Source organism: Vespula pensylvanica, chromosome 1 (assembly GCF_014466175.1).
Source record: "Vespula pensylvanica isolate Volc-1 chromosome 1, ASM1446617v1, whole genome shotgun sequence".
NCBI lineage: Eukaryota > Metazoa > Arthropoda > Insecta > Hymenoptera > Vespidae > Vespula > Vespula pensylvanica.
The window spans coordinates 13349875-13362875 of record NC_057685.1 but is presented as its reverse complement, the minus strand read 5'-3'; the positions used below and the strand labels follow the sequence as shown (position 1 = coordinate 13362875).

Below are 13001 nucleotides of genomic sequence, written 5' to 3'. Positions count from 1 at the left end.
GGAGGATATATACATGTGGAGAAGTGCACTTCGATCGAGTATCGAACAAAATCGTCTAGTGTACATCTTGAAATCGAACCGTCCGATCTCACGTTACATGGGCTATTGTGCGGTCTTATTGGAGTTCGCGGTGTTCTCTCCGTTCACCTCTAGTTGGATCTACGGTAAACGCGATACCTCCAGGAAAATAAAATATAGATAGATAGAAATAGAGAGAAAGAGAGAGAGAGAGAGAGAGAGAGAGAGAGAGAGAGAGAGAGAGAGAGACGGAGAGATCAAGAAAAGGAGAATCCGAGAAGACATAGCTTTTATGAAATGACATTCGATTCTTTCGAACATTTCTCATATCTCACTTATGACAATCCATCAACTTGGAATACACGAAACTGGGCTACTCGCGATAGAAACTTTTGAAGTAGGTCAGGTCTAGGTGAACGACATGGATATAACCTTCAAAATGGACTAAGGAATCAGGAAGACTTGACAGAAGATTTTAACTGAGAGAATTAAAACTTCCTACGATTCTCCAAATCAGACAAGGTCATACTTGAAATGTACAATTAATAAAAAGAAAAGTGAAAAAGCACTGACGCTCTTATCCATTCTTGTATTATGTATCTATCGGCCTTCAGAGTTCCTATATTGCTAAGTTCGAAACTTCTCTGAGAAGGGTCCAAAATAGGGATCTAGGGCGATGATGCGATTGTCTTCTGATCCGTAACGCGTGACCTTGGTTAGTATGCAACTTTGGTTTCCCTTATTTTCTAGCGCCGCCCTACTTCTCATTGCAGCCTCTGTTAATAGGACCACTCACTTACTTCCTCTCTCTCTCTCTCTCTCTCTCTCTCTCTCTCTCTCTCTCTCTCTCTCTCTCTTTCTCTTTTTCTTTCTTTCTTTCTGTAAAAAAAAGTCGAAGAAATGAAACGATTAAAGCGTCATTGAAGGTAAAAAATGGGAAAAAAGAATGACGAAATGTCATTTCGGTTTAACGACGGTTTTCCTTCCGAGCCGAGTAGATGGATTATTGATCGAAGTTCTGAGGACTGCGGGAACGTGACCGTAGGCAAGTACCAACGTGCGCATGCCGCATCAACCTACGGAACCTCTCTCTCTCTCTCTTTTCCTCTCATCCCTATAGAAGTACCCTTTTCCACCCTTCGGGCGCCATCTCTCTCTCGTCCTTTTCGACCTTCCTTCACCTTTCCTCAGGGAGATCCTCAAAGAGAGTCATCTATCTCAGGGAAGACCGTTTCATATTTTAAGAACCTAATCCCTGCCCTATCACTTCTATTCGCGAGAAATTAGAATGAGACTTTGAATGAAACTTCAATAAAAAGGGATAGAATAAGAGAGAGAGAGAGAGAGAGAGAGAGAGAGAGAGAGAGAGAGAGAGATTAGTTTTTTTAACTAATTCCTTTTACTCACTTTTCACAGAATGATTGCGTATCTTTTTTTTACTTCCTCCTCTCTTCTCTCTCTCTCTCTCTCTCTCTCTCTCTCTCTCTCTCTCTTTCTTTCTTTCTTTCTGTTTCTTTTTTTAGTGAAACTTGTTTTTTTTTTTCTTTCATTATTTAGCTCTCACGACAGAAGTAGGTATTCCACTTTTTTGTTTCTTTCCTAAGGCTCAATCGTTCCACTTTCTTCTTTCTTTTTTCTTTCTCCATTCTATATATACTCAATTAACATTTAAAAATGTATGTGATTGCAAAATTATAGCATATTAATTTTTAAAAAATAGAATATTAAATTTCTTGAATATTGTGTTGTATCTTCCTAACATTAATTTGGCCAACTTTTATCCCCAACCAGTTTATAAATTCTATGCTTGGGTTTGTTTCATAAAAGTATAAAAAAATCATGTATTAAAGGGTTTACACTTTAAAAACCATAAAAGTTTATAATTAGAACTTTCTTCCACATTCTTCTTTGAAAGAGTAGAGACTTTAAAAAAGAAAGAATTTACCCGGAGGATATTACTCTTTTGAGATTTAAGAACGTCCAATATAACATCCGTTTTCTATGTCGGCGTAACCTCGACATTTTTATTATCGAGACACGATGTCATTTCTCGTATAAATCTTTGATTTGTTCTTTTTTTTTTCAATAATCGCATTAAGTCAGATTTATAATAAATGTAATGAATAGGAAAGAAAGAAAAAAATCAGTTCAAATTATTCGCGTGAGAAATGTTGACGAAAGTAATAAGAGGAAAATAAGAAAAGAAAAAAGAATTAGAATCCAACAATTTACACTGGGCAGTTTACAACTGGCAACTCTATAAAATGAAATTATTTAGCTCGCACGAATTGGCGACGGCAAATTCTCGCTTAATTAAGTTCTCGCTGTACGTCCCGTTGCCATTTGTTAATTGCAGCCAAGTATTGACATGAGCCCGACGAGGAATTTCAAACTCTGTAACTCCGTGTAACTTAATAAAATTGTACACATGAAAAAAAAAAGAAAGAAACCACGAACGAACGTATAATTTAATAACACGAAAACAAATTAACTAATGCGAATATGACGGTAAAAATTATTTATAAAAATGCGGCAAAAATTTTCTTCTGGTAGGTGGCCTGAACCATGAGATCGATCGAAATGGAGACGCTATGGTTTATTAAATTCAATGTTGAGAATAAAATGCAAAGCCCTAGAAATAGAATCAAAGTAAGGTCGGACAAGAAAGATCGATCGATTTCAAATCGAAAGAAAAAGAAGTAGTCTGGAAATTTCTTAACTTTATTCTTTTCAGATTTTTAACCCTAATTATAGCGTTAAATCAAGCGTTGACACATGAAGACGAGCAAGCATTGACCTATTGGTATTTTGGTGAGTCGATAATTCAAACATTGTCGAGTATTATGTAGTCTTGCACGTGAACGTGTATGTATAACAATATATATGTTTGCGATCATATATATATATATATACACATATATAGGTATGTATATATGTATATACATATATGTGCACCCAGATACATAGTATACTTTCACGATACTCGAATATACGTTTATATACAAACGTACAAACACACTCGTAACGTGGTTTACATATCGATGGGAGTCGTGTTTGCGTTGACGAACAATCAGGCGGTATTTGGAAACGATGACCTCCGAAGCACGATGAAAATACGAACGATCGATCGTCTCGCAAATAGAACGATGTATCTTTTTGCTATATCCGTATATCTATGCACTTTTGTATGCGTACCATTCGAGCGTGTAATCTAAAAATATTTGAAAGATATTGAGCTTTTACGATCCTTAGCTATAAAAAAAAAAAGAAAGAGAACAGTTTTCTCGTTAATAATTCTACAACATATACATATATATAGTGATATTAAGGAGAACGAATATTGCGCCACGCCCATATGCCTTCTACAAATTCACATGCGTGCTATCGAACCATACGATTGCCCCTCTGTCTTTTACTTGTGCCCTTCTTTTCCTTTTCCCTTATTTCTCGGAATTCTCGGTAACTCGGTAAGTTGTCCACGAAACACAAAAAGAAAAAGAAAGAAAAAAAAAAACAAAAAAAGAAACACAAACGAAAACAATTTATTTAATCCGAAAGTGAATTTCTTTGAAAACAAAAAAATGATACTATTTTACCTGTAACCTCCCCCATGGGCAGGAAAGTTTATTACATCATATATATATAGTCAAGATGTCTTTCAAAACAACCCACGTCCTTCTTACGCCCACAAATTACGAGTTGTGAAGTGTCCCGGAAAAACAGTAACGTGGATAAATCCGACACGTGCAAAGGAAAGAAAGAGCAAGAGAAAAAGAGAGAGAGAGAGAGAGAGAGAGAGAGAGAGAGAGAGAAACAGAGAGAGAGAGAGAGAGAGAGAGAGAAAGAAATAGAAGGGCATAGATAGAAACAGAATTGTGACGTGAATTTTAAAAGTCCAAATACGATTTACGATGTTAGTAGATATGAAATATGTGACGATAGAGTTGATCGTAAATCGAAACGTTTCGAGATAGAAATTTCCGAAAATAGATAAAACGAGAAATAGAAAACGAAGCAAGATATAAGGGAGTACTATCAGAGAGGGTGGGGTCTACAGTCGGTTGTAGTCGGCATGGATACATACATAAATACATATATATATACATATATATATATACATATACATAGATACGTACGTATGTACGTACATACGTACATAGAATTCGAGTAAGACCGGTGTAAAAGGGAAGGAAAGAGGTTCCACGAAGAGAGTGCACGTCCGAGCTCTATAAATATAAACAGGCATTTAAGGCCTGCAACCCCTCCGTCTGTCGCGACAGAAGGAGACAAACGCACACACCCACAAGTATACCGTATTGTAAGTATATGTGTTAGAGCATGTACATGCGAACACACGTACCTATATACATACTTACATTCACACGTGTCTCGTCTACTCGCATGCCCGTAACTTTAAAGATCAAACCTCCTTTCGATTCGTTTATCTACCGATCAATCTTTTCTTCTTTTTATTATTTTAGATATATTATTTCGACGAAGTTTCAAGTTATTATTTCTCGTTCGTTTAACTGTGATAAGTTGAAATAATTTCTTATTAACTCTCCGTAACAACATGTAAGTTTCTAACGACATACTTATATATCTTTAAAGATATATATTATAATCTTGTATTTAAAAAAAAAAAAAAAAAATGCGAATATATATAATAATTGTGTCGATACGTTAAATATCATTTCATTTTTTCTTTACAAAATGAATGAATTCATATTTGAAGATTAAATATTTCCCAAGCGTAAATATTAATATAGTTGTACTATAACTTTCACATTATATCCAGATTTTTTTATTTGAATGCGAAAAAAGAATTGGTTTATGGAGGGTTAATACGAAGACGACGAGAATGTGTCGAATGAAGTGTCGTGAAGTCATCGCCAGAATCACCGTTTCTCGCACACTCATCTTTTCTCTCCTCTTCTCGTTCATTCTTGTTCATTCTCGTTCATCGTCTCTCGTCCCTCTTTACGCTAAATTTACGCGCAAAAAGACGACACTAGATGGGAAAAAAGCGTACGACTTATGTGCCATCGACGCTCAAGTTGAAATCAAGCAAAAGAGGGAGAAAGAGAAAGAGAGAGAATGAGAGAATGAGAAAAAGCATATGTACGTTCTTACGACGTTATTTTCATCCTCTTCTTAGCCCTTTTCCTCCGTTCTTTTTCTCTTTTTTTTTCTTCAAAAAATTATCGAGAACAAGGCGAATCTATATGTTTAAATGCAACGACTATGAAAAAAGCTATCAACGATAACGTATCTTGCTCTAATAAATTGCTCTCTTTATCTTTCTCTTTCTCTCTTTCTCTCTGTTTAGATAAGAACACATCACCCGTTATAATAATAACCCAATACGTGATATTATCGATCTTCGATTTTCTTTCTAAAATATGTACACTAAGGAGAAAATCTTTTCTATAAAAATGCAAATCTATAATATAGAAAGAGAGCGAAAGAGAGAGATGAAGAGATGCAATTAGAAATAAAACACAATTTACTACTCGATTAATAAACGTACATATCCGTGAGATCAAGAGAAAGAAAAAGAAAATTTCTTTTATGTCCTCGTAGAAGAAAATGGATTTCGATCCTTCGTGGAAAAACGAGAGAAACGAAATTGACTTGTAAGAATAGTCGCTGGCGCAATGCGGAAAGCTCGAACGATGGCCCGACATACACTCGTTTTCTCTCTTTCTCTCTCTCTCTTTCGTTCTCCTTCCTTTCTTTTTGTCACACTTTATCAACTCAACGATATATACGTTGTTGAAATGTCAAAAACGAAGATAAAGCTGATAAATTTTCATCGGGATTGCAAGTTTTGATAATAATAAATGTTCATTTATCGATTATCAGATAAAACGATTGATTTTATGTTCTTGCTTCAGTTAAATCTAATTAATGATATATGAATTAGCACGATTGGCTCGATACTTTAATTCCAAATGCAGTTTCGATATGAGGTTGCTAACGATTAAGGAGAACGAGAAAAAAAGTATATTTGAACTATACAATTGGCAGAAGTCTTTTAGACTTCTCTAAACACTGTAATGTCCCGCATAGCAACAAGGGTATCGCGAAGTAGTCGAGTAAGCTTCGTCGATAAGTCGGAAGAAGGAACCCACGCATACGTTCATCGAATGCAGGAAGGACCGTTAGATCCCTGTACGTAGACGGAAAGTCGTACAACACGAATGAGACACGCACCTAAATCTTAATCCCAAAACAACGAGTTCGCGTGTCTATCCGTACAACGTATCTAAACTAAATTTTTTACTCCGTTTTCATGATACATTATTTTATTCTATTACTGTTATCAATCGTATCTTTCTGATAATAGATCTTTTATCCTGGAATTGAATCAATCCATAAAATTTACTAATAATTTCACGGATCTGATCTTGTAACGATAAGAATAAATAATAATTACAAGATCATCGAGATAACTTAATTATTCAATAATAAGAATACTTGGACAAACGATATGTAATTTTATCGAAGATGATGATATAATAGTAATTACAAAACTCTGATATAATCCAGGTATAAAAAGTCTATTGATCTATTAAAATAAAAAATGTATTAAGCAGCTCGATCGCACAAACCTTTGGCAAGACGGTTGAGAATAAGATCCTTATGTTGTGCGATATGGGGTTCGGGAAGCACCACGAGTAGATAGCAACCACTTAAGGGCGATGGTGGTGGATGTTGTTGCTGCTGTGATCCTGGAGGCACTGCGCTGCTTGTTATCGGTGTACTCGGTGTTACATTTTGTTCGGCATTTGTGGAAGGTGTCGTTGCAGACTGCCCCCCTCCTCCTCCCCCTCCACCCTCCCCAGCGGGGTCTGTTGTACTCATAGCTGAAGAGAAAAATAAAATAACGTCAGGCTATTTATTTATAAACGTGTCGAGAAAGAACAAATACTAATAAAGAGATAGTCCGAAAGGGTGAACGAAACTATTACATTTTCGCACCCCTTTCTGTCTCAATGATTGTTCAATCCGTTAATCTAATTACAAATGCGTGTTCTGCGAAGTTTGCAGAGTTCTCAATAAGCAATATTTACTGATGAAAATCGTAACGCGAAGGGATGTCACGATTCATTTCCAAACTCCTATTTCTCTTTTACTTCCCTTCTGTTCGTTCCCAATCAAATCTCGAAATTAAACTGACACATTCAAAAAGCAAATAAGCAGACGTCCAGGGAAAAAGACGAATTGCTCGATAAAACTTTCGATAAAGCTGCTCGTAAAGCGGCAAAGTTTATTCACCGATAAGATCTCTTTTCTTCTTCTTGCTGAGATCAAAGGATCTCAGACAGAAATATAACGAGTGAAGCCGAAGAGGAAGAGAAGAGTGTAACTTTTCCCTTTCTCGAGACCTACAAGTTTGCGCAGTGGTAATTCACCCCTCTACGGTGACTGTAGCTCACTCTGGTGAGTCTATGTTACCTGGTACACGCCTGACACTGGTATACGCTTTATAGGTTAGGTATTCTGTTCCTATACCGACATAATCGAGAAAAAGACTCACGTTTAAACATTAGAACAACTGAATAATATAGAAATAATACATTATATCGAAGATATTCAAATGATTATTTAAAGAATTGTAAGAAAGATATAAAATAGTTGTCAGTCGTATCAGCTATGCTTCTCAGCTAAGCCGAACACCGATGAGGTTCCATCGAAACCTTACGATAAGACTGAACCTTTACACGAACGGATACCGAAGAAAGGGTTAGTCGAAGTAGATCTAAAGGAAATCTACATTCTAGTTGGCTTACCGGTTCACTGTATATTATCGTTGCTGTTAAATAAGCTAAGACAATCCCATTTTTTGAAAGTATCAAATGAGATATTCCTCAAGCTATTCGGCTAGTATCGGCACACAGCATTGCGCAGGATTTACGCGATGCTCTCGCGAGGAGAAAGAGTTCGAGGAGTAGGTCCTATCGAGCCAATGCGCAGGATCCAAGCCGGTTCTCGGCAGGTTAGATCATTGATCCAAATTCTGACTGTGACTATCATAAGACTAACCAGCCAGAAAAAGCTCTCGATTATTCACCTTCCCTGCCTATCTGTCTGTCTCCCCTTCTCCCTCCTCTCCCTTCCCCTCTCTCTCTCTCTCTTTTTAATTCTTTTTATTTTGAAGGAAATCAAATTTAGATTTTACTAGGAAGATTATAAAAATCACTATGTGGGAACGAATAGAAAGAATAGATGAATACGTTAGTACTTTAATAACAAAGGTACACTATCGGATTTGATCTTTTTATGCTGAGAACTAAAAAAAGAAAAAAGATAATTTGACATTCGATCGAATCAGTAGAGAAATAGAGAAAGAGAGACACCGCAATCCTTCCGAGAATTGTCACCGCAGTGCACACCCACCACCGACAACCCCTCCCCTAGACTCAATCCAGGCGCAATTTAGACGCAGCCCTCGATAAAAATCCATACGACGTACATATTTATCAGATGAGAATTTCAATGAGATCAACGAGAAAATATATTGAATTAACACTTCTTTCCCTGGCCAACGTCATTTAACTTACGTATAACATACACTCTCTAGAATCTAACACGCCACGTAAATGTTTAGAATGGAAACACACAAAATTAGGCCACTCACCTCAGTCACGTATAGCTCCTCCTTAATTCCAGGTTACCCGGCGTATCCTGGAAGGTACTTCCTTCCAAAACAAAAAATGAAATTACCACGACGATGATGAGAACGACAAGGCTTCAGGATCAGAAGTACCGCTTCTTCTCCGATCGATCGTTACTTTTTGACGTTTGACAGGCCGTTGTCGGTGCGAAGCTTAGAGACGTCAGGTGGCGCGAACGCGGTCTCCTCTTCGTGTTGTACACGATTCCGTGCGTATATACGTGTCTGTCTGTCCGCTACGTATATATGTGTGTATGTGTGTGTGTATGTGTACGTAGAGGGGAGAGAGAGAGACCGTGTCCCGAGACACAAGAGAGATTTTTTTGAATTTGTCAGAGAGATTAAGAAAGTTAACAATTGTGCCTTGACATCGTCGAATGAACAATGAATAAGCTTTCGTTAACTCCTTCCTTATTACTGCAACGATTCTCTCTCCCTCTCTCTCTCTCTCTCTATTTCTGTCTATCTATCTGTCTGTCTGTCTGCCTTTTTGTATCGATAGCTTGAAAACGTTCGAACTAGCTCGGCAGCAGCTTTCGCGTTGGGGGCTGCCGGCTCTCTGACAGACGCTGCGGCCCCCTGCATCGTTCCACGCAGAAGCCCCCACCTTTACACCCCGAGAACTAACCCCACCACCGCACAAGGAAGAACTCGATTGGTCGAAGTAACCAGCCGGGTTCCTACCTACGCCGTGCGTCGATGCTTTTTACACTAGCCGACCATATAGATACGGTGATATCGCATAGGCTCGCTCTTTCGTTTCTACTACACCGATACTACAACTATTACTATTACTACTCACTACTATTATTACTACTACTAGTATATCTGAAGTATTACTATTGCTACTACTATTATAACTAAAGTTATATCCTTTACATGTAGACTATAATGAGCGTAAAGTTCAAAGCTAGGTACCAAGAATCAGGGAAAGAATTTGTATGCGTTCAAGAAATTATTAGTTAGCCTAGACTATACCAATTGTTTTTTCCACTTTGTATGTAAAAGAGAGAGAGAGAGAGAGAGAAAGAGAGAAAATCTTGGATTTAAACTCGATATCAAATTTTCGAAGAGCTTTCTCAAGATTTAAGTGATAATATCCTCTCAAAGTTTGAAGATAAATCAAACTACGAGTGACCACAAATCAAAATTAATTCCTCTCCTTGTAATCTCCGTAGACTGATAGAACGAGTCAAGTGTCCCTCTGCGGATCAATGAAATATACGTACACGCGCTTTGCCGCCGCGCTACTGGATAATTATATCACGTTAAAATTATTCCCCCGGAGACAGTGCCATTACCCTTAAAGGTATAGTTACATTCTGAACGTACGTATCGTTTATTGGAAAGAACGAGGTTAAAATCTGGAATATGTGGATCGTATTCCATTATTGTCATTATGATGCTTGACGAGATTCAAATTTATAATATCTATGACAAATTCTTAGAAAATTCATAAAACCTATAAAATTTACGTATTCCCTGATGTAACGGAACTTGAAAGATTAATGGAACTCTCGAGTTATACGTACGGGGTTGTAATTAATAATAGATCAATTGTAAAGAGACCTCGAGGAGCTTAGGAAAAGTTAAATAAAGTGTTCAAAGACTAAGAGAACGATCGTTTCTTAAAGGATGAAGTTCCGAGAGTCCGTTTTATTGTTCCTAAGATCGATATTTCCGTGAGATATGGGAAAGCAGACGGAAAATGTCTCGTAAAAACTTCATCGATGCTTTTCCGAATCATCGATTTTCGTCCTCTCGTATAATTTCTTGGAAAGAATAAAAGAGAGAAGGAGATGTGGAGGAAAAATAAAGAGCGAAGAGAGAGAAATAGCGCGAGCAAACGAAGAACGTGCCGACGTTATGGCTATTTGTCGCAATGCGGTGAGCCTTGTCTTGCATTGTATAATCCTCTTTTACACTTCACCTTTCGTTCGAAGCATTGACCTCGCGCGTTAAATATCAGGAGAGACGCTCGATTGAAATTCGTCGCGCTGAAATAGAGAAAAAACGTCTTATCGGTTTTACCCTTTAGAAGCTTCGTCATCGGAAAATGTCATATTTCATCATGGATGGCCGAATTCTTTCTCCATCCTTTTATTTCATCTTCTTTTTATTTTGTTTATTTTTATTTCTATTTTTTTTTTGTTTTTTTTTTTTTTTTAATCGATGGCGCAAAAAGAAATTAAACAGAAGATCGGAGGCCTTAAGGAATTTTTGAACACCATGTATGGACGAATACGTGACTGACATATGAAGAAGCTAATCTATTCGTTTGATGTACGTAAGACTTCCTGCCTCGGCCAAAATAGCCAGCCGTATCGTCCCTCTCCTTCACCCTCTCTCTCTTTCTCTCTCTCTCTCTGTCTCTCTCTCTCTCTCTCTCTCTCTCTCTCTCTGTCTCTCTTTCTCTATGCAAAAGCATATCTGCTAAAAAAATAAATACAATAAAAAACTAACAAAATACAAAAATTCTTGATGTACAAAAAAAAATGAATAATACCAAAGTTAAGAAGTTAAAAAAGATATCGTGTCTGTCCAAAACAAAATATTACTGCTGAATGAAAATTTAATAAAATATACTTCAAGAAAGCACGAGGCTCCTTTCTTTCTTTCATTCTCTCTTTCTCTCTTTCTCTCACACTCTCTCTCTCTCTCTCTCTCTCTCTATTTTCCTCGTATTTCTTTTTGTTCTATTCTCTTTTTATGTATCTTTCATTCAACATGAATCAATTATTTTACGAAACTCGAAACGCGCGTTCCTTAGAAACGTACCGTGCCTGCCTACGATGGGCTATTACTACTGAATACGAAGTAGAAAACGCAAAGAAATGAAGAAATTCGCTTCGAAAGAGCTTGAAGTTGCCTTTTTATTCACCTGATTCTATCTAATTCTCTTTCTCATATACTTCTTCAATGTTAATTAATTAACAATTAATAGAATAGAACATACGATTCTTCTACATAGTTATTGACTGCATAGCTATCATGTGTAATTTAATATTTTTATATTTTTTTTAGATTACCTCTCAATTTAATAGTCAATAAAAATTCTAATACCTCGCACATGTTCACTTTCATGGTTTAGTTTAAAATAGATTTCGAGTATCTTTTGAAGCAAATACGATAGGAGTGACATCACGATTAAGGACCAATTTTCGATTACGTTGCTCGATTTATCGATCGACCGTGTTTCATTTCGATTGCCGCAGTGCTTTCTCTTAGCAGCTAGTACCGTATTCTCATATCCTAGACTAGTCCCCTCCGCTTCTACGATTTTGACGCGGTGCCGACGAGGGCGATCGATTTCGACGATAAACATTTCTTCGGTTCTCTCACTCTTGTTTTTTCTAGATTTACTATCCACAATCTTTACTCTCTCTATTTTTTATTTTTCAACGACGACTTTAAGATCTCTCGATTATCTATGATTCGAAAAAAAAAAAACATTTAAACATCGAACTAATATTGCTCGATCTATTCTAAATGAAACGATTTGAAATATCGATAAAATTTTACAAGATTCTACTGTTCTATTCCAAGGATATATTCCTTCCAAAGTAACCCTTAAAAAATCATTAAAATTACTTCGATTTAAGATAACTACGATATTTTTCTAAAACCTTGACGAATCGTATTCTAATCATCTATTTCGAATAACTCGAGAATATATGATAAAAATTGAAGAAAGTCAAGTAGAAAATTGTTTTCGATAGATTTAACAAATAGCAAGGGGTGAATGCGCATAGGTGACGGCACTGAACATACTGCGCGGCGCTAGTATTGACCGGCGCCCCATACTAACCGTGTTGAGAACATCTGAAACTGAAGTATAGTAAAGTCCTCTCTCTCTCTCTCTCTCTCTCTCTCTCTCTCTCTCTCTCTCTCTCTCTCTCTCTCTCTCTCTCTCTCTCTCTCTCTTTCTCTTCCCCTTTTTCTCTCTCCCTCACCCTCCTTGCGAAGTTAGAGACTTGCTCTCATCTTCGCGAAGCTTCAACGAGACGTCCTCTTAATCCTTGCACGCTCACGCGCACCTGTGCGTAGCCCTCACTGAAATAAGGAGGACGAGGCGACTATGATGACTATGATGACTACAACAACGATGTTGATTATGATGATGACGGGGAAGACATGAGGGTGATACGCATTTCACGCACGTGTCAACCCTTTCGAGACTTACCCTCTTCTATGACTGTTTCCCCTGTAACAGTTAATTGTTAATTTTATTATATGCTTCTTTCTCTTCTTTCTCTTTCTTTCTCTCTCTGTCTCTCTCTCTCTCTCTCTCTCTCTCTCTCTC

At 37.1% G+C, this 13001-nt stretch overlaps 1 protein-coding gene and 1 long non-coding RNA gene across 3 annotated transcripts in view; both read right to left on the bottom strand.

Annotated features, from left to right (window-relative positions):
- Positions 1 to 9076, bottom strand: part of LOC122633236 (microtubule-associated protein futsch) — a 38948-nt gene extending 29872 nt beyond the window's left edge. Inside the window, exons 1-2 of the mRNA XM_043820912.1 lie at positions 8663 to 9076; positions 6633 to 6887 (exon numbers count right to left, since the gene is read on the bottom strand). Of these exons, the coding sequence (XP_043676847.1) occupies positions 6633 to 6885 (253 nt within the window). The 5' untranslated portion in view covers positions 6886 to 6887; positions 8663 to 9076. The remainder of the gene's footprint in view (positions 1 to 6632; positions 6888 to 8662) is intronic.
- A 3563-nt stretch (positions 9077 to 12639) lies between these two features.
- Positions 12640 to 13001, bottom strand: part of LOC122630684 — a 10141-nt gene continuing 9779 nt past the window's right edge. For both annotated transcript variants that reach the window (XR_006327548.1, XR_006327549.1), the window contains one exon: positions 12640 to 12902. This is a non-coding gene — a long non-coding RNA (uncharacterized LOC122630684). The remainder of the gene's footprint in view (positions 12903 to 13001) is intronic.